The sequence below is a fragment of the Podarcis bocagei genome, assembly GCF_964188305.1.
Source record: "Podarcis bocagei genome assembly, chromosome: 9".
In the NCBI taxonomy this organism is placed as follows: Eukaryota; Metazoa; Chordata; class Lepidosauria; order Squamata; family Lacertidae; genus Podarcis; species Podarcis bocagei.
The window spans coordinates 76,034,978-76,056,523 of record NC_138134.1 but is presented as its reverse complement, the minus strand read 5'-3'; the positions used below and the strand labels follow the sequence as shown (position 1 = coordinate 76,056,523).

Here is a 21,546-nt window from a genome sequence, read left to right as displayed (position 1 = left end):
GTGGACCGGCCCCCTGCTGAAAAAGTTTGCTGCCCCCTGGTCTAATTCACCACCCTGCATTGTATCCAAAATCTATCTACCATTGCATTTAAAGCATGCCCAAGAGTTCAAGTGTTTACAGTGGTCTTTTAAGTCCCATATATATTTGTCCCATTCTTTGTTTTGATCCTCCTGATTTTTGACTTTCCCAGTTAATCTTGCCATCTCTGCATAGCCCAATAATTTAATTTCTGCCAGTCTGCCCTGGTGGGTATCTTGTCATCCTTTCAGCTCTGGGCAAGAAAAGCTAATCAATTTTGGTTGTTTCCTAAAATAAATAAATCACTTTTGAAATATGGGAACCCCACGGTTCTCCCAAACACCAGAGTTGGGGGATGGGGTGCCCCCTTCCTTCTCTCTCAAGCCCAAACCCAGGATCACCTCTGAGTAAGGAGAATCCTTCTGCTGCAAAACGGATGTCTCGGTCCTTGAGGAGGAGGAGGTGAAGCAGGCAGCCAGGCCTTTCAAATGTCAGAAGCAGGGAAGAAAAATCTCTGGCAGGTTGAGCACGTCAAGACTCATCAGCGTCCTGAGAAGGACGCGAGGCTGTCGAGACTCAAGGAGATCTGACAAGAGCGGACCTTGCAACAGATTGGATCTCGGCAGCTGCTAAGGACGGAGCGTCCCCTCTTTACGAGAACTCTCTGACAAGGGCAGGCCTCGTGGCCTCGAGGGTGCGAACTTTGCCAGCACAGCGGCCAGACATTCAGTGCCTGGCTAAACTGAGCCTCTTTAGATGGTGGGAAGACGGCAACAATAGGTCAGGAAAATCCTTGCCTTCCTTTAGCATCTCCTGCACACCTGAGTTAAACAACCGCATTGTTGCAATGGGATTCCTTTACAGTGGTACCTCAGGTTACATACGCTTCAGGTTACAGACTCCGCTAACCCAGAAATAGTGCTTCAGGTTAAGAAGTTTGCTTCAGGATGAGAACAGAAATCGCGCTCTGGTGGCGCAGCAGCAGCAGGAGGCCCCATTAGCTAAAGTGGTTCTTCAGGTTAAGAACAGTTTCAGGTTAAGTAGGAACCTCCAGAATGAATTAAGTACTTAACCCAAGGTACCACTGTATTGTATATGTCAGCCACAGATGCTTACATTTTAACGTTTCAATGGGCTGGCATCTTTGCGTTTCTTCATTGCAGCTTTTAACTATGCGTGTGTATATTTTAGTCATTCTTATTTGTTGTTGTTATTTATTAAAGTTGTATACCCATATGCATATGGGACATGGGTGGCGCTGTGGGTTAAACCACAGAGCCTAGGACCTGCCGATCAGAAGGTCAGCGGTTCAAATCCCTGTGACGGGGTGAGCTCCCATTGCTTGGTCCCTGCTCCTGCCAACCTAGCAGTTCGAAAGCACGTCAAAGTGCAAGTAGATAAATAGGTACCGCTCCGGCGGGAAGGTAAACAGCGTTTCTGTGCACTGCTCTGGTTCGCCAGAAGCGGCTTAGTCATGCCAGCCACACAACCCGGAAGCTGTACGCCGGCTCCCTCGGTCAATAATGCAAGATGAGCGCCGCAACCCCAGAGTCAGCCACGACTGAAGCTAATGGCCCTTTACCTTTACCCATATGCATGCCCATAGATCTCAGGAGATGAAGCTGAGGACACATAGTAGAAGAAGGAATTGCCCTCAGGGCCTGTCATGGACCGTGCTGAGGAGTGCTGCACTGAGGAGAAATGGTGGGGGCCTTCCTTTCCCCCTGCTCCTGATCTGGACCCTGAATCTTCCCAGGAGCAGGAGGGCAATACAGTGGTACCTCGGTTTAAGTACTTAATTCGTTCCAGAGGTCCATTCTTAACCTGAAACTGTTCTTAACCTGAAGCACCACTTTAGCTAATGGGGCCTCCTGCTGCTGCCATGCCGCCACTGCGCAATTTCTGCTCTCATCCTTAAGCAAAGTTCTTAACCCGAGGTACTATTTCTGGGTTAGCGGAGTCTGTAACCTGAAGCATCTGTAACCTGAAGCGTATATAATCCGAGGTACCACTGTATAGATTTGGAACAGTGGTTTGGAGAGGGACATAGTTCAGAAGGCAGAAGCTGGGAAATACACGCTGAAATGGAATACACAAGATGAAACAGTTAAATCAGCTATGATTAGGTGGGCACAGGACATTGGTCATAACATTATGTTTGCTGACTGGGAATGGTTGTGGAACACCGGTATAAAATTTACGGCATGTAATGCCTTAAAGGAAAATATTATGAAAATGATCTACAGGTGGTACATGACCCCAGTCAAGCTAGCAAAAATCTATCATTTGCCTGACAATAAGTGTTGGAAATGTAAAGAAATTGAAGGTACTTTTTATCACCTTTGGTGGACGTGCCCGAAGATTAAGGCGTTCTGGGAAATGATATATAATGAAATGAAAAAGGTACTTAAATGTACTTTCTCTAAGAAACCAGAGGCCTTTCTCTTGGGCATTGTCGGCCAATTGGTGTCAAAGAAAGATAGAATCTTCTTTATGTATGCTACAACAGCAGCAAGAATACTCATCGCAAAGTATTGGAAAACACAAGATCTACCCACCGTGGAAGAATGGCAGATGAAAGTGATGGACTTTATGACACTGGCTGAGATGACTGGCAGAATCCGTGATCAGAGGAGAGAGACGGCGGAAGAGGACTGGAAGAAATTTAAAATCTATCTTAAGAACTATTATAAAATTGCTGAATGCTAAAATGCCGAGGTGTTCGAGAGAAAAAGGGATACAGTAACATAAGATTAGACTAAAGAAAGAACTAAGAAGATATATATTTGATAAAATTGCTTAGAAGCTGCTGAAATAATTTAGTAAATTGGGATGCAGAAAGGGGAGGTATGGGGGAGTCCGAGAAATGAGGTTTATGGGAAAAAAGTTATGAAATTATACATGTTTGTTTGTCTTTTTATTTGTTTGTATTGTCTAAAAAATGTTGTAAAACCAATAAAAAATTTATAAAAAAAAAGAAGCTGGGAAATACTAGGTGGGGAACAGCTAGAAGAAGAAGAAACACTAGGAGAGAAGTGGGTAACAGATTCACCCCACCCCCCTTCTCCAAGGACATGGAGAGCTCAGAAAGTGTCAGAATAGAAAGCACAGAGACTACAAACTCACATTACAAGACATAGATTAATTGGGATGGAGGGAGTAACCCTTAATTGGGAGCACCACCATTTCTAGTGGACGTGTTCTTTGTTCTCGCACTGTGACTAATAAAGATTCTAAGTGGAAAGATGTTCCTTTCATTTGATCTTTTGTTTTCTGCTGATTCCCCAAAACCTGACAGGGACATCCCCAGTTGTGCATACCTACACCAGAAGTAGTTTCACAAGACGACTTTGTTTATGCCAGGACCTCCCTTGCTCACAGGCCATATTGCCCTCCTTAGACGTAGGAGACTCAGGCTTACAAACCATAGAGCAGGCATAGGCAAACTTGACCCTCCAGATGTTTTGGGACTACAACTCCCATCTTCCCTGACCACTGGTCCTGTTAAAATAAAAAAATTCCTTCCTGTAGCACCTTAAAGACCAACTAAGTTAGTTCTTGGTATAAGCTTTCGTGTGCATGCACACTTCTTCAGATACACTGAAACAGAAGTTGCCAGATCCTTCTATATATAGAGAAGGTGGGGAGGGGTATTACTCAGAAGGGTGGTGGGAATCGGAGATTGGCAGATAGCTGAGATGAGCCTGATGAGCCTGTTGACGACTCTTAACGACTGTAATAGGTCTTACAGGAAAAGGCAAGGGGTGGGAAGGTGAGAAATGGTTTAGTCATGTATAATGAGATAAGAATCCAATGTCTCTGTTCAGACCAGGTCTCTCCATTGTTTTAAGTTTGGTAATGAGTTGCAATTCAGCAGCTTCTCTTTCCAGTCTATTTCTGAAATTCCTTTGTAGTAAAACAGCTACTTTGAGATCTTGTATAGAATGTCCTGGGAGATTGAAGTGTTCTCCTACTGGTTTCTCTGTTTTGTGATTCTTGAATCACAAAACAGAGAAACCAGTAGGAGAACACTTCAATCTCCCAGGACATTCTATACAAGATCTCAAAGTAGCTGTTTTACTACAAAGGAATTTCAGAAATAGACTGGAAAGAGAAGCTGCTGAATTGCAACTCATTACCAAACTTAAAACAATGGAGAGACCTGGTCTGAACAGAGACATTGGATTCTTATCTCATTATACATGACTAAACCATTTCTCACCTTCCCACCCCTTGCCTTTTCCTGTAAGACCTATTACAGTCGTTAAGAGTCGTCAACAGGCTCATCAGGCTCATCTCAGCTATCTGCCAATCTCCGATTCCCACCACCCTTCTGAGTAATACCCCTCCCCACCTTCTCTATATATAGAAGGATCTGGCAACTTCTGTTTCAGTGTATCTGAAGAAGTGTGCATGCACACGAAAGCTTATACCAAGAACTAACTTAGTTGGTCTTTAAGGTGCTACAGGAAGGAATTTTTTTATTTTGACTATGGCAGACCAACACGGCTACCCATCTGTAACTGGTCCTGTTAGCTAGGGATGATGGGAGTTGTAGTCCCAAAACATCTTGAGGGCCTAGTCTGCCTATGCCTGCTATAGAGGAGCCACAGTCTGCCCTGCTCTGCCCGAGTCAATGACTGCTAAAGTAGGCTGGGCCCCTTTAAATTGAGTGGCTCCTCCTGCTGAAGTTGGGGCTACCAACCAAGGTTGACCAGCAGCTCCTATTTAAGGCTCCGTCAGAGGCTGGCTGGTGCTGAAACAACATTTAAGTGCTGCTCTTGTGGAATCTGTAGCCTGAGCTGTCCAGTGTCCTTGCCTTGCCTGCTGCTCAAAACTCTCCAAAGTCTCAACAAGTTAAACTCCCGGACTAGGGAGCAGCTGCGTCATGTCTCTGGTGCAAATGCATGCAAATTTATGTGCATGAACACTCAGGCACCATGCCGGGCACAGTCTGCCGTTTCACACTGCTGTGGTATATTTCAAAACATCGATAAGTGATCCTGGGACAATTAGGCTGTTTTCTAGCATACCTTTCACCAAAAGAACACAAACACCCTTTTTGGCTTTTTAATCACAGGAAGACAGGCTGTTGCAGAGTAAATTGCAGTGTGAAATCAGGTGAAAATGGGGGTCGGAGAACGAGTTCCTGGCCACGAGAAGTCCTGTCTTAGGAGCATATCCCACAACATCGCCTGTAAATGAGGAGAGGGTTTGCTGCAGAAGCATTTCTGAAACTGGAGCCTGGAAACCGCACATATCAGATTAATATCTCTGTCCCTCGACACGCAGCAAGGGTGCAGAGGGAGTGGAGATCTTTAAATGAAAAAGGGACCGGGATACATAAATCATCTCCCTCCATCTCCACAAGGCAGTTAAATTATTCACATTACACAGGAGTGCACTTGGAGAGTTTTAGGACTTTAGAGAAGAACACATATTACAGGGAGACCACATCTAGTGGGTGAGGATATAAGAGAGAATCTCCACATGTTCCCAGAGCCCAAACACAGAGTGGGCCTTGCTCAGCAAGCAAGGTGGCGACCTTAAAAGGTCTTTACTTCTGGGGTTGCCCCAATCAGACCTGTTTCCAAAGGAGATTTTAAGCTCTTCACTGTGCTTCGTTGGAGACCCACAGGTTTTAGAGTTTGGAGAGAGGGAGGAAAAACCTCATTCTCTCTCCACTTACCCTGTGCCATGCATAATTTTATAAACTCTTGTAATAATAATTTATTATTTATACCCCATCCATCTGGCTGGGTTTCCCCAGCCACTCTGGGTGGCTCCCAACAGAATATTAAAAACATGATAAAACTTCAAAGATTAAAAACATCTCTAAACAGGGCTGCCTTCAGATGTCTTCTAAAAGTCAGATAGTTGTTTACATTTCCTTGACATCTGATGGGAGGGCATTCCACAGGGCAGGCGCCACCACTGAGAAGGCCCTCTGCCTGGTTCCCTGTAACCTCACTTCTCACAGTGAGGGAACTGCCAGAAGGCCCTCAGAGCTGGACCTCAGTGTCCGGGCAGAACAATGGGGGTGGAGATGCTCATTCAGGTACACTGGGCTTTAAAGGGCTTTGAAGGTCAGCACCAACACTTTGAATTGTGCTCGGAAACATACTGGGAGCCAATGAAGGTCTTTCAGGACCGGTGTTATATGGTCACGGTGGCTGCCCCCAGTCACCAGTCTAGCTGCCGTATTCTGGATTAGTTGTAGTTTCTGCATCACCTTCAAATGTAGCCCCACGTAGAGCGCATGGCAGTACAGTGGTATCTCAGATTAAGTACCGTATTTTTCGCTCTATAACACGCACCAGACCATAACACACACGTAGTTTTTAGAGGAGGAAAACAAGAAAAAAATATTCTAAACGAAATAGTGGATATATGATTTTTGTGGTTCATGCTGTGGCCACAGACATGTGATCTGACAGTGAGTTTGGAGTAGCCCAGTGCAAAAATCCTGAGGATCCATGTGGATCCATGCTTTGTAACCACGGAGGAGGGAAGGAAGGGGAACCATGGATCCTCTGCTCACGACTGCAGCAGATCCCCCCCCCCCCGCCACCCGTAGGCATTCCCTCCATAACACGCACAGACATTTCCCCTTACTTTCTAGGAGGGAAAAAGTGAGTGTTATCGTGCAAAAAATACGGTACTTAATTCATTCCGGAGGTCCGTTCTTAACCTGAAACTGTTCTTAACCTGAGGTACCACTTTAGCTAATGGGGCCTGCTGCTGCCGTCGCCATGCAATTTCTGTTGTCATCCTGAAGCAAAGTTCTTAACCCGAGGTACTATTTCTGGGTTAGCTGAGTCTGTAACCTGAAGCGTCTGTAACCCAAGGTACCACTGTAGTCCAAGCAGGAGATAACCTATCATTACATGCAAAGTATAAGGCAGCTTCCTGTGTAGAAACGAGGGAGACGATCCTGCTTTCCTCTTTCAGAGAATGCCATCCAGGCCTTTGGCAACGGGACGTACCTGAGCGCCGCCCTGAGCTCCCCCACCCCTCCCACGACGCAGATGCGCAAGCAGGAGAGGAACGCCAACAAGGCAGCAGCCACCCTCAGAGAGAACATCTTCGAACAGCTACAGCCCACCAAGGTAGGCCGAGGATGCAGCCCAGGGAACAAGCAGCGTAGCCGTGAATGACGTTCTCAACACCATCCTATCTTACATAGAGGAAGTTTGAGCAGACACAGACCAAGGGACACCCTCCTTGGGCCATCAACCAGCGTCGCTCCCACCCGCAGTCTCCTTGCAGCTTTTGTACTGCCTTTCCAGAAGTTCTTATAAGTCTCTGAAAGTCTTTGTAGACTATGCAAGTCTCTGAAAGAAGCAATAGGTCAGATTCTTGCCTGGTGAAAACAAGCCGTAATTCTTCTTCAGCACATGTTATGTAACTCTATGACCACCGCTCCATAGCAATTGTTGTTACACAATTCCATTCACCACATAGATGGGTTTATGAAGCATTTCTGTATCCTTCTGCTGTGCTGAAGAAGAATTCCACGAAACAGTGGGTATATCCGGAATCACTCTTCACAACGTCTCTTTGCAGACCACTTTGGCAGCGTTGGACGTCACAAAACAAAGCTTTACGGCTTGTTTTCACCAGATAAGAATCTGACCCGTTGCTTCTTTCAGAGACTTGCATAGTCTACAAAGACTTTCAGAGGCTTATAAGACTTATATTTATTTGGTTCTATGTTTTCAAGAGAATCCATCAAGAGTGCACATTTTGTGACTTTGAGAGATTTATAAGATTTCTGTTTGTTTTTGCGGAGAGTGCATATTTCATATATTTCATATTGTTCAATGTTCTGTATGGATTATATAAAGAGTTTATATTGATATTGCATTGTTGTGCTTGGTCATCGTGTTGCCTTGGATATTACTGATAATTGGTTGCAACACAGGGGTTTAATTGGTTGGTTGCTTTCCAGAAGTTCTGGCAACCAGTTGTTTCATTCAGAAAGAGACCTAGGTGGTATCTGATGCAGGAGAACACCCCTAGCACAATGACTGCCAGCTCCTCAAAGGAACTTGCCCTCTCTCTCACCATGAATGGGTGAGGGCACTCCTCTAAATCTGTTCTGGAGATTCCCCCAATCTTCCAGAGCAGATTTGGGGAGGGCTCCCTGTTCTAGAAGCAAGCACACAAACATTGCAATATGTCTAGAATCACAGAATTGTGGAGTTGGAAGAGACCACGAGAGTCACCTAGCTCAACTCCCTGCAATGAGTCTTTTGCTCAACGTGGGGCTTGAACCCCGAGATTAAAAGTCTCATGTTCTACCAACTAAACTAATCCAGGACAAGCAATGGGCATGAGGTTCTCTAACTTTCACCAGTGATTCTAGATTCTGGTAGGTCGCCGTGTTGGTCTGACGCAGTCGAAATAAATAAATAAAAATGAGAAAATTGTCCAGTAGCACCTTAGAGACCATCTAAGTTTGTTCTGGGGATAAGCTTTCGTGTGCATGCACACTTCTTCAGATACACTGAAACAGAAGTCACCAGACCCTTATATATAGGGAGAGGGTGGGGTGGGGTTTTGCTCAGGAGGGTAGTAGGAGATGGGTGATAGACTCAAGGGGTATGGTAAACCTGTTGACAACTGTTAATGACTGCAATTAGTCCTACAGGAAAAAGCAAGGGATAGTATGCAGATGACCAAAAATAGCTTGAGCATATGCAATGAGACAAGAATCCAATATGGACCAGGTCTGTCCATAGTTTTCAGTCTAGTATTGTTGTTGTTTAGTCGTTTAGCCGTGTCCGACTCTTCGTGACCCCATGGACCAGAGCACGCCAGGCACTCCTGTCTTCCACTGCCTCCCGCAGTTTGGTCAAACTCATGCTGGTAGCTTCGAGAACACTATCCAACCATCTCATCCTCTGTCGTCCCCTTCTCCTTGTGCCCTCCATCTTTCCCAGCATCAGGGTCTTTTCCAGGGAGTCTTCTCTTCTCATGCGGTGGCCAAAGTCTTGGAGCCTCAGCTTCAGGATCTCTCCTTCCAGTGAGCACTCAGGGCTGATTTCCTTCAGAATGGAGAGGTTGGATCTTCTTGCAGTCCATGGGATTCTCAAGAGTCTCCTCCAGCACCATAATTCAAAAGCATCAATTCTTTGGCGATCAGCCTTCTTTATGGTCCAGCTCTCACTTCCATACATCACTACTGGGAAAACCATAGCTTTAACTATACCAGGGGTCTGCAACCTTTAAGACAAAAAGAGCCACTTGGACCCGTTTCCGAAAAAACAACAACAACTGGGAGCCGCAAAAACATTGCAACATTTAAAACAAATATAACACTACATATATTGTTTCTGGCCTTAATGCTATATATACAGGATCGTGCAGTCAGCTGTCAATCTCAAGAAAAAAGGACAAATTAATAGCTAATTAAAATATTTAATTTACAACCAGGTAACCAGGTTAATGGGACTTTTGCTCCTGAACCTCAGTGCTCAGTGTCTGCACATCAGGGCTGTAAGACGTCACCTTCATTTTCACACAGGCTTGCAAGCTGTCATCTGTGAGGCGTGATCGGTGCTTGTTTTTAATATAGTTCATGTTGGAGAAGACCTGCTCACATACATATGTGGAAGAGACCACAAGGGCCATCGAGTCCAACCCCCTGCCAAGCAGGAAACACCATCAGAGCACTCCTGACATATGGTTGTCAAGCCTCTGCTTAAAGACCTCCAAAGAAGGAGACTCCACCACACTCCTTGGCAGCAATTCACCAAACTTTCACCTGCTTAAGTTTAAAAAGGGGCTTCAAGCAACTAAAAAGGGGCTTCAGGCAACTAACTCCACGTGGAATTCCACGCGACCGCGACTGCATAATCAATGCCACAAAATGCCAAAGAAAATTAACCAGGGCCCCAGTGAACCATAAATCATAATCAGTGCCTGATGTAAATAATAATTAATAATGAGGGCCCAATGTCATCCTCGTCATTATAAAAATAATCCCTCTTTTCGTGCCACCCAGCCTCCCAAGAAAAAAACCCCACTTCAAACGGTCACAAAGCACAAATTCCACGCGACCGCAACTTGCTATGCCCAATAACCAATGCCCCAAAATGCCACACAAAATTAACCAGGGCCCCAGTGAACCATAAATCATAATCAGTGCCTGATGTAAATAATATATAATAATGAGGGCCCAATGTCATCCTCGTCATTATAAAAATAATCCCTCTCTTCGCGCTGCCCAGCCTCCCAAGAAAAAAACCCCACTTCAAACGGTCACAAAGCACAAATTCCACGCGACCGCAACTCGCTATGCCCAATAACCAATGCCCCAAAATGCCATAGAAAATTAATCAGGGCCCCAGTGTACCATAAATCATAATCAGTGCCTGATGTAAATAATATATAATAATGAGGCATTCGTCACTATAAAAATACCTTTTTTGACACTTTTTATTATTTCTTTGTTTGACCCCTCAGAATTACTCCTCCTTATAGAAATAAACATTAAATTAACAAGTTACCTTTTTTTGAGTGTGTGTTCTTCACTCCCCTTCAAAACAGTGACCAGTGTATATGCCCCCTTTCAATGCAGCCTGCTTACAAAGGCGGGACGACAAAGACCAGCAATAAGCTGTTGCATAACGTTAAGGAAAACAATTCACCAAACTTCCCCCTGCTTAAGTTTGAAAAGGGGCTTCAGGCAACTAACTCCCACGTGGAATTTCCTATAGTAAGATGGCGGCCGCCTCAGAAGACCACATGGGCAGATAAGATGGCTGCTGGGACGATCCGGTTACCCAGCAACAGCACAGCTGATTCCGACGCTTTTGAAAGCAGCCGGCAAAGCAAGTGTTGGAGCTCCGAAGCCACCTAAACCCCACAAGGAGAATGCTGCGCATGTGACCAAATAGCGAGGACTTACTTTGCTAGAGACAAGCCCCGACGCTACCACAAGCCTCCCAAGAAAAAAACCCCACCTCAAAGTCACAAAGCACAAATCAGTAAACATAATAAACATTAAATTAACAAGTTACCTTTTTTTGAGTGTGTGTTCTTCACTCCCCTTCAAAACAGTGACCAGTTTTGAACAGTGGCTTCAGGCAACTAACTCCTCCGCCTCCTCCCCTCGCGCCCTCCCCTCGCGCCCGCCCCTCGCCCCCCGCCCCTCGCCTCCTTCCATCGCGCCCTCCCCTCGCCCCCGCCCCTCGCACCCTCCCCTCGCCCCGCCCCTCGCCTCCTTCCCTCGCGCCCGCCCCTCGCCTCCTTCCCTCGAGCCCTCCCTTCGCCTCCCTCCCTCACGCCCTCCCCTCGCGCCCGCCCCTCGCCCCTCGCCTCCTTCCATCGCGCCCTCCCCTCGCCCCCGCCCCTCGCACCCTCCCCTCGCCCCGCCCCTCGCCTCCTTCCCTCGCGCCCGCCCCTCGCCTCCTTCCCTCGAGCCCTCCCCTCGCCTCCCTCCCTCGCGCCCTCCCCTCGCCCCGCCCCGCGCCTCCTTCCCTCGCGCCCGCCCCTCGCCTCCTTCCCTCGAGCCCTCCCCTCGCCTCCCTCCCTCGCGCCCTCCCCTCGCGCCCGCCCCTCGCCTCCTTCCCTCGCGCCCGCCCCTCGCCCCGTCCCCTCGCCTCCGCCCCGCGCCTCCTCCCCTCGCCTCCGCCCCGCGCCTCCGCCGCGGAGCCGCAGCAAAGGCTTTAAAGAGCCGCATGCGGCTCTGGAGCCGCAGGTTGCCGACCCCCGAACTATACAGACCTTTGTCAGCAAAGGTGATGTCTCTGCTTTTTAAGATGCTGTCTAGTAATAAGTTGTAATTCAGCAACTTCTCTTGCTTTTTCCTGTAGGACTAATTGTAGTCGTTCACCATACCCATTGAGTCAATCACCCATCTCCTACTACCCTTCTGAGAAAAACCCCACACTCCCACAATATATAAGGGTCTGGTGACTTCTGTTTCAGTGTATCTGAAGAAGTGTGCATGCACACGAAAGCTTATCCCCAGAACAAACATAGTTGGTCTCTAAGGTGCTACTGGACAATTTTCTTAAATTATTTTCACCAGTGATATTTCATTGTGTACATGGACCATAAAAGGGTCACGCTTGATATTCTGAGATACGTATTTGAGGAGGGGAGGAGCATTTGGGGAGCAAAAGTGGGGTGGGTGGGGTGGGTGTTCAACCCTACCTCATCCCCCAGTTGTCCTCAGTGACTCTCCTTACCTCAACCATTTCCCCCTTCTTCTGAAGTCAGGTTCCCAGTCAAGCGGTGTGAAACCCAGTGGAGGGAGAGGATTCAGCGGAAGGGCATAGGGAAGGGAAAGGGTTAAGCACACCAACACACACCTGCTGCTTCTATAGCAGAAATGCTGCCCCTACTTTGCATTCAAGAAGCGAGTGAGCTCAGAGTCTGTTGCCAAGAGACTGCTTCCAGCTTTGATTCGTTTTTATTCCACGAAGTTGTAACCAGGAGTGAGGGAGGAATTCGAACCAGTTCTCATTTAAAGGCGAACCTCACTCATTTGCACTAAGAGCCGAAGCACAATTCCTTTGAAATCTGCATGTCCCTGAATTTTGCAGGGCTGCTTCTCCAGCCAAGTAACATGGTCAAACCTGCATATACTGGGGGAAAGTGCATTTAATGTATGCATTAGTGAAAATTGCCTGCATTGTAGTTGGGGAAAATCCCTTTGCAAAATTGTGCGTCTAAGGAAAAAATGCATATAGAAATGAGAGCATTAGCAGAAATTTGCAATAAAACGCTGATCAGTTTTGACGAGGACCTTCTATTTTTTCTTAAACAATCACAAGCTGGTGTGGAAATGCGGAGAGCTAAACCTACGCTTGGAAACGGGGAGGAACTGAAATTGATAGATCCACCTGCTTCTAAGAAATTGTTTGTTTTCCCCCTTTGATTTGAAAGTCATGCGTGCACCAGCAACAGCAGCAGCACCAGATCCAATAAGATTGCCTTGCTGGGAATTCTTCCCTGCTCGGAGCTGAACTTCCTTTGCCATCTTTAACTCCTCCTGGCGCCCAGCAGCTGTGGGATAAGAGAAGAGCTAAGCCGATTAGACAGCAGGAGCAGGAGGTTTCAAAGAAACGGCATCTAACATCCCTACTCCCAGCTTACGGAGAAGGGCTTGTGAAGCTGCATCTCTGTCTGAGGAACTGTCTCTCCTGAAACCGGGGAGGGAGGGAGATTTTCCCCATTGACTCAAACTCATTTCTGTGTGCCTCCCCAAATTCATGCCACAAAGCAGTAAAATCAACAGATTTCCAGGAACAGGACTGTTTGCGTCCCAGTATTTGGCTCTGCCCAATGTGGAAGGCAACGGTTCTTCACGCCACCCTGAGAGACGAAGTAATAATAATAATAATAATAATAATAATAATAATAATAATAATAATAATAATAATTTATTTATACCCCGCCCTCCCCAGTCAAGATTGGGCTCAGGGCGGCTAACACCAAATATAAAAACAATTGATTAGAATACAGCTTAAAAAACAAAATTAAAATACAACATTAAAACATTAAAATGCAGCCTCATTTCAGTGGAACTCAATCAAAAACTTTGTTGGGGATAAAAACGTCAAGTCTTCACCCAGGCCAACTATCCAGACTGGTCCTACACGGGCCAGAAAAAAAGCCAGGGAAGTCCCCAAATAGGAGTTCCAATACAGAAAGAGAAAGGAAAAAGGAAAGCGGAGAAGGGGATCAAGTTGATTCCAAGCCAAAGGCCAGGAGGAACAATTCTGTCTTACAGGCCCTGCAGAAAGAAATCAGATCCCGCAGGCCCTGGTCTCATGAGACAGAGCATTCCACCAGGCTGGGGCCAGTGTTGAAAAGCCCCTGCCTCTGGTTGAGGCTAATCTAACTTCCTTAGGGCCCAGGACCTCTAGGGTGTTGCTATTTATGGACCTTAAGGTCCTCCATGGGGGATATTGGGAGAGGCGGACCTGTAGGTATGAGGGTCCTAGGCCATGGAGGGCTCTAAAGGTCAAAATCAGCACCTTAAATCTGACCCTGTACTCCACCGGGAGCCAGTGCAGCTGGAAAAGCACTGGGTGAATATGCTCCTATGGTAGAGAAGTAGGGACAGCCCCAGTGGCCGGGGAGTGGGGGGCTACCTTAACTGTGTCACTGTCTTTGGGGGGGGGGTGAGAGGTGTCAGGTGACGGCTTCAAAAAGGCTCGCTGTCAGCACCAAACAGTGGACTGGCACAGACACTGAACCTCACATCGTATAATTGCAGGCACAGTTTGGATCAAAGCCACACCTGCAAATGGACTTTCATCTACAGGTGAAATATGTCTATTGATAGGTGTGGTTTGGATCCAAATGTCATGGACTGGCAGGAGAGTGGTGGGAGGCACAAGCTGGGGAACCCCCAGGGGAAGAAAGCTCATAGCCCAGGGCTTGGTGGTAGGACGACAATGAGTGGCCAGAAGGAGCAGACTGTTAGAATTCCTGCTCCGTGATTGCAGTCATGAAATTGTTGTCTATCACATGACGGTGTATGTTTTGACTCCACAAAGTGGGAAGTGACGGAGACAGGATATTTGTGTTACTGTGTTCCATGAAGTGGGACTATTGTCCTTTGTTCTTTCTCTTTGCTGTCTGATGCTAGAGAGAGAGGGAGCCATGTTGCAGCGCTCCGTGTGTGTTTATACGTAAATAAAGTAGATTAGCCAAAATGCTGAGTTGCTGAGGTCTGTTAGGCAAACTGCGAAGACTCTGCGGATTCCTAAGTGTGCCGATGTCTGTTGCCATCGGTCGCTGTGATGTTCGGGCTGAAGAAAGCGTTTGAAGCTCCCGAATGATCGACCAGGAGGGAGAGAACATGCCAGTCGGGCATGTGTCTCTGCCAGGGTCCTACTTGAATGTAGGATGAGCTACTGACACAGACTTGGGAGGAGGCGGCAGAAGAGGTAACGGTTTAGTGAGCAGGAAGAGGCTTTGGCAGAGAGCAGTTCTGATTCCAGGAGACAGAGATGAGGGCGGCTGCTGAAGAGTTCAAGTAGTCTCCCTTTCCTGCTGCATCCCTCCTCGCTGGTTTCCCAGAACACAGAGAGAAATGAAAAGAGCAGAGGAGAAATTGCTTGTGTGCAGATGTAGTCTCTGATTGCTGGGGGGGGGGACCTTGGAGAGGAGGGGATTTAGGCAGCTTTGGGAAGGCAAGAACCCCCAGTCCTTGCAAATGCCTCACAAGGACAAGATTACTGGGAAGAGTTTCTGGGAGCACTAGACCTGCACAGTTTTGGTTTCTTTAAACAAAGAGTTACCTTCATGGACACTGTGGTTTTTTAATTGCTGACTCCAGCTCCTGACACCAAACCACACCTGCAAAAAGGCCAACCCAAAGGAGCTCTGCTAGCCAAAGGGCTATTTTAAATTCCTAGATGTTCCTTTGCAGCCACATTTTCATGTGCCCATTGACCTGACAACGCAGATCAAATGTGGGGCAGCAGGGCATGCTTGGGGGCAAATGGCCCCCTGGGCCAGATTCGAACCCCTGCCAGGTCTAAGTTGGCCCCATGCCTTGTCTACACTGACTGGCAGCACCTCTCCAAGAGTTCAGAGGCGTGCCTCTCCCAGGCCTCCCTGAAGATGCTGTCGGGGCAGAACCTGAGACCATCTGCATTCACAGCAGATGTTCTGCCCCTGACCTATGGCATTTCCCTCGAGGAGAGAAGCACAGGTGAGAGGGCAGACATGCAGCTAAATCCATAGCTGCTGCAGTTTTCCCTTGTTTCTGACAATTCTTTGGATAACCAGAACTAAGATGTAAGCCTGGCACCCACTGGCGTAAGGGGGGGGGTGTCATATGCTTAGCACAAAGTGTTTGTGTAACTCAGATCTAAGACCTTGCTAGCTGCAAAGTGTTCAGATCTGAACCTGAGCTATCGAGAGTCGAGACTCACCTATTCATCATGGCCTTGGCTGTGAGCCGCGGCTTAATATAGCAGGCGGCTGTTTGATCACCTTGCCTCAGACGGAACCTGGTACCTATTTTGGGGCTCTGAGAGCAGCCACAAAGAGGCTGCAGGTGAACCGTCAGGCACATGCTCACTTTGGCTTATCTCTGCCATCTCCAGGTAAAGGGGTCTTTTGGTTGCAGGGGTACCAACTTGAATCAAATATCAGGGGGCACAGGTAAGCCATGCCCCCCATAATTGATCACAAGACATGCCATGCACACACCATTTAAATGGCAGTGCCTATTAACTTGGGGGGGTCCACTTCAAGTATTTCCTTGGGGGGCTGAAGGCACCTTGACCCTGGGAGTTGGCTCCTATGTTTGGTTGTAAGACTGGGGGGAAGGAAATACCCATCTTTTGTGCTGTTCATGTTATTGCTTTGTTGTTCTTTAGAAATATTTCAGATGCTTTCTTTTTATTGAAATAGACTTTTTTTAAAAAAAAAATTGTCCAGTAGCACCTTAAAGGTAAAGGTACCCCCCTGACCATTAGGTCCAGTCGTGGCCGACTCTGGGGTTGCGGCGCTCATCTCGCTTTATTGGCCGAGGGAGCCGGTGTACAGCTTTTGGGTCATGTGGCCAGCATGACTAAGCCGCTTCTGGCGAACCAGAGCAGAGCAGAGCAGGGAAATGCCGTTTACCTTCCCACCGGAGTGATACCTATTTATCTACTTGCACTTTGACATGCTTTCGAACTGCTAGGTTGGCAGGAGCAGGGACCGAACAATGGGAGCTCACCCCGTTGCAGGGATTCAAACCGCCAACCTTCTGATTGGCAAGCCCTAGGCTCAGTGGTTTAACCGACAGCGCCTTAGAGACCAACTAAGTTTGTTCTTGGTATAAGCTTTCGTGTGCATGCACACTTCTTCAGATATCTGGTATAAGAAGTGTGCATGCACACGAAAGCTTATACTAAGAACAAACTTAGTTGGTCTCTGAGGTGCTACTGGACAATTATTATTTATATACCGTATATATATATTTTGACTGCGTCAGACCAACACGGCTACCTACCTGAATCTTTCTTTTTGTTGTAAGGAATAGACTTTGAGGGCCGCATTCCCTTCTCATAAAGCTTCTAGGGGCCACATCCCAGAAGTGGGCAAGACAGAAGAGGCTGGTTCATCTGGGCAAATGGGGCACCCTGTCTGCCTTCATCCGTCTCCCACCTGCCTGCCTGCTTTCTCACAGCTAGCCAGCAGGCGGCGCTGGCCACCAGCTTCCTCCCAAACACAACACGGAGGAGCAAAGGAATGAACTGCCCGCCATTGGCTCTGTCGCCACCTGCTGTTGCCTCCAGGAATTTCACACAACCAGTGGGCGCCATGCAATACTGGGCGGGGCCAGAGGCAAAAGTGGGTGGAGCCAGTGGGTGTAAATGTTTCTACACACCTCTCTCATGCATACAGACAAGCAAGAAGTCACCGTCCCAAAGGACCTGGTCAGAATCTTTCCCTGGGATAAAAGGCTAATAACAAGGTTGCCAGCTGTTACCCTCAGAGGGGAGGTCATTCCGGAGATGGGGCGCCACCACAGAGAAGGCCTTTTCATGTGTCCCCCATCCTTGAACTCTACCTGGCACTAGAACCACAAAGACAGCTTCTCTCCCACTCCTGACCTAATCCAAATCCACCCACTTCAGATCCACACTATACAATTAATGCACTACACATTTATTCCTGCATTTCAGGGGGCTGGACTAGATGGCCTTTGGAGTCCCTTCCAGCTCTACAGTTCCATGATTCAGTATCAAACCACAGTCTCCTGTTCCCTTCACTTGGGTACAGTTCCTAGAGCGGTTTAGCAGTCAATCTCTCTTCCCAGGGAATTGTTGGAACTGTAGCTCTGTTATGGGGATAGAGGCCTCCTAACAAGCCCAGCGCCTTTAACAAACTACAGTTCCCATGATTCTTTGGGGGAGGCCTTGCTATAGCGCAGATGGAGCTGCAGACTAACAAATCACCCAGGTGTTAACTCCCTGCCTTTGCTGGTTTTCTCTTTCCAGGTATCTGCAGAGGAGAAGCTTCTACAAGATGCCACCCACCTAGCTTCTGACGGCTCCAGCTCAGCGCTATCTCTGGCCATGAACGGCTGGTTGGTGATGTGGTGTTCCACTTCTACCAGTACATTCCTCCTGGCGTCCATGTGAATTGGAGCGCGCCCACACTCAAGCGCCCTGACCGGACCGCTCTCCGTTTGTTTGTTTTCGAATCGGGGAGCTGGGGCGAAAGGCCTCGCCAGCTCCTGGCTCCCTCCCTCTTCAAGGTTATCGGGAGGAAAGGAAAAACACTCATCTCATCAGCTTGTTTGTCGACACCTTTCTGGTGAGCCACAATGTGTTCATCTGTGGAAGGACCCAGAAATCAGTCCCTGCAAGGAAGCGTGTGATCCATCATGGGTTACAGCAAGGAATAATTCACAGTAGCTTCTTTTGCCCCCCCATATTTAGCAGGTCAGTAAAAGTTGCCTGCTTTGGTAGGCTGAAACAGTCTTAGGAACATCCCCAGCACACTAGGATTTTGCTGCCATCTTGGAAAACCTTCCAAGAATGGGTTGAAGAAGGCTATCGCCCCAACTTCTCCATGTGTTGAGTCAAAGAACTGGACTGCTTCATCATGCCAATACTCCCATCTTGCGGTAGTGACACCACCCAATCTCCATATTTTTTTTAAGAAGGGGAGGGGGAGGGAAGAACTGAGCGCTTTGTCCTTGAGACCTGGGTCTCCAGACTCAGAATGAGACAGACAAGTCTGGGTATCTTGACTCTCTCCTTGGCCACAATTTTTGGGTGGGAAATGGGGTCTGTAATCTGTTGAACAGAGGGCTTTGGTTTGAAAATCCATGCTTGTTTGGAGCTTCACGAGGAGAGTTTAGACAGGACCAGCAGGACTGAACTTCTGAACCACCCATTCTTACCAGCAAGGCATTGACTTGGTTCCAGCACAGCACCTTGAAGGATAAAACCACACCTCACCTGATACTCTACAAGAGAGCAATTGTAGATGGACCTGGAATCTTCTCATGCAACTGGTGTGTGTTTCTTCAGCCTGGATGGCCCTTCTGGACACTTGTATTGAAGGCCGATTCATGCTGCTGATTCACTGAAATCCCGACGCAATCCACTGAGTTATATTTGAGAGACTCCCTTACTTTCCTCGATGATTTTCAAAGGACAGTTTGGTACTTACCGCAGAAAAGCCATCCCTGTAATTTGGTCCAGGAAAGAGATTGCAGGGCAGAAATCTTTAAAATCTTAATCTCAAACATTTCAACCGTCTGGTATTTTGAGATCCCCAAACAACACATCTTGCACATCCAAACATTTGCTGCCAGAAAACAGAAACCACTGGGATCGGAGGCAGAATGTCACCTTCAGGACTGATGTCCAGATGCACAAATTGACCACTCAGCCAAACGTTTGAATTATATCTTCTCAGAGAAGGACTGTTTTGGGTTGTGAGTGGATGTAATGGATATTTCATCTGTGGCCGGTTCTGATCAGCAATGGCTGATCCACAGGTTCAAGGGAATACTTATAGCAAGTGATGGTCCTGGGAGTGTCAACCGGGTCTATGGGGGTGGGAATTACTCCTTCCACCATCCCAACTTGCCTAGCAATGCATTGCATCTCCCATTCATGGTCATGGCTCATGTGGGTCAACCATAGTTAGATTATGACACAATACTTTGACCCCAATTCAAGAGAGAGGTCAGCCCCCATGGAGAGCATTCTGATCAAGGGACTTCAAAGCCCTGAACCTTGTATTGAAATGTGGCCTCCTTCTTCTTGTGCACAGGATTATTTTTTAAGAAAACACACACAGAAATTGACCTACCTACATTCCAAAGCTGTCCAGGGCTCAACATGCAGGTGTTTGTTCTTACGGAAGGGAATGCTTTCCTCTTCATGCGTGCATCAGAATTCCGGCATGCCCAGCAAACTTGTTGGGTGGTGCACATGAGCGCACAAATTTGGCAAAGCTAGAAAAGACAGGGATGATCAGCTTGGGGGAAGTGAAAGAGGGAGTTCATTCCAGTACATTACCATCCCATCCACCTACAAAGCAACTTAGAGGTATCTTCATCTATACTGGCCACTAGCTGGTTCCTTGATTCCCAGCCCAGAGATGGATTTAGGGGCAGCGCAACTGGTTATGCCACACTGGGCACCAAGCCTAGGGGTGCCGCAGACCGTCACAAGTATAATGTAGTGAATTGAGCAGGGCAAAAGGCAAAGAGGCAGAGAGCACCCAATTTTGGCCTCGCAAAGGGCACCACTGAAGTTTGAAAAACCAAAGTCTGCCCTGCCTGGTTCTCTGAACTAGAACTGCATTTCTATAGACTGGTTCTGCCCGAAGTATCCTTCTGCCCCTTGCAGTCTGAGACACGCATCCTAAAGATATTCTGCAGCTGGGATGAGAAACCTCAGGTCCAGAAGACAGCCTACTGCACAAACACAAAATTCGCAATTGTCACTCATTCTTGCCCCTCTGGTCCCACCTGCCACTGGTATATGGCCCTCCAGAATGCCATGTGGCCCTCTGTGGAAAGAGATCCCCTAGCCATGTTCTGCAGCATTGCAGTGCAATGTTTGCAAGCGCTCCTTTGCAACGTCGGCAAGCGATTCTTCGCCGCACCAGTGGCTTTTATCTCGTGTTTTTATCCCGCGAAGCTCCCTGAGATCTTTTGACGAAGGGCCGTATATAAATCCGATAAATAAATAAAATAAGTAAATAATAAAGGTTGGCGTTTGCTCAGTTCACACACCCCGGAAATAGCTTAGATCAGGCATCCCCAACCTTCGGCCCTCCAGATGTTTTGGACTACAGTTCCCATCATCCCTGACCATTGGTCCTGTTAGCTAGGGATCATGGGAGTTGTAGGCCAAAACATCTGGAGGGCCGCAGGTTGGGGATGCCTGGCCTAGATGTTTCAGGTGACCATTTGGCCACTTGGTTCAGCTTGCCCTTCTGAGGACACTGCAAACATTTCAAGTCCTTTGCGGTGACGGATGCTTTTCACATTAAGGCAGAAGGTAACTGATGGAGCCCACTGACTCAGAGCTCCTGGTTTTGTTTGTTCAGACACATCAAATATTCACCTGACATGCTGCACGTTTTCCTGGCAACAGAAACAGAGGTGGAGGGCTTGGCATTTTTTTAGCACTTGGTCGCCAAAGTGGTGGAAAGAAAATCTGGGGAGAGCCCTGAAATCCCAAAAGAGGATCTCAGACTTCCGAGTCTGCTATCAAATTTTTGAAAATCACTAGAATTTAAGTATTTTAGAAAGGGGGGCAAGTAGTACAAAAGAACCTGATGGTTATCATCACCAGCATGAAGTAGTATCTTCTGGCTGGAGAAATATGTGGAAAGGGGAGAAGGTTTAAAAAGCAGATGGCCGCAACCGATATAAACTCATATTTCCATTGGCAGTTGTCGAGTTGATTTGCAGATTATTTTTCTGGAATGTGATGGGTGCCTAGCTGTTATTTATCCTAAGAGATAAAACTTAGCTGTGTCCCTTCCAACTCTACAATGCTATGATTTTATTATCCCCCCCCTGCCCT

General features: G+C 47.4%; 1 protein-coding gene across 2 annotated transcripts in view; it reads left to right on the top strand.

Moving 5' to 3' along the window:
- GFRA4 (GDNF family receptor alpha 4) overlaps positions 1-21,282 on the top strand; it is a 136,812-nt gene extending 115,530 nt beyond the window's left edge. For both annotated transcript variants that reach the window (XM_081207190.1, XM_081207189.1), the window contains exons 7-8: positions 6,971-7,128; positions 17,986-21,282. In XM_081207190.1, the coding sequence (XP_081063316.1) occupies positions 6,971-7,128; positions 17,986-18,129 (302 nt within the window). In that variant the 3' untranslated portion in view covers positions 18,130-21,282. The remainder of the gene's footprint in view (positions 1-6,970; positions 7,129-17,985) is intronic.
- The last annotated feature ends 264 nt before the right edge of the window (positions 21,283-21,546 follow it).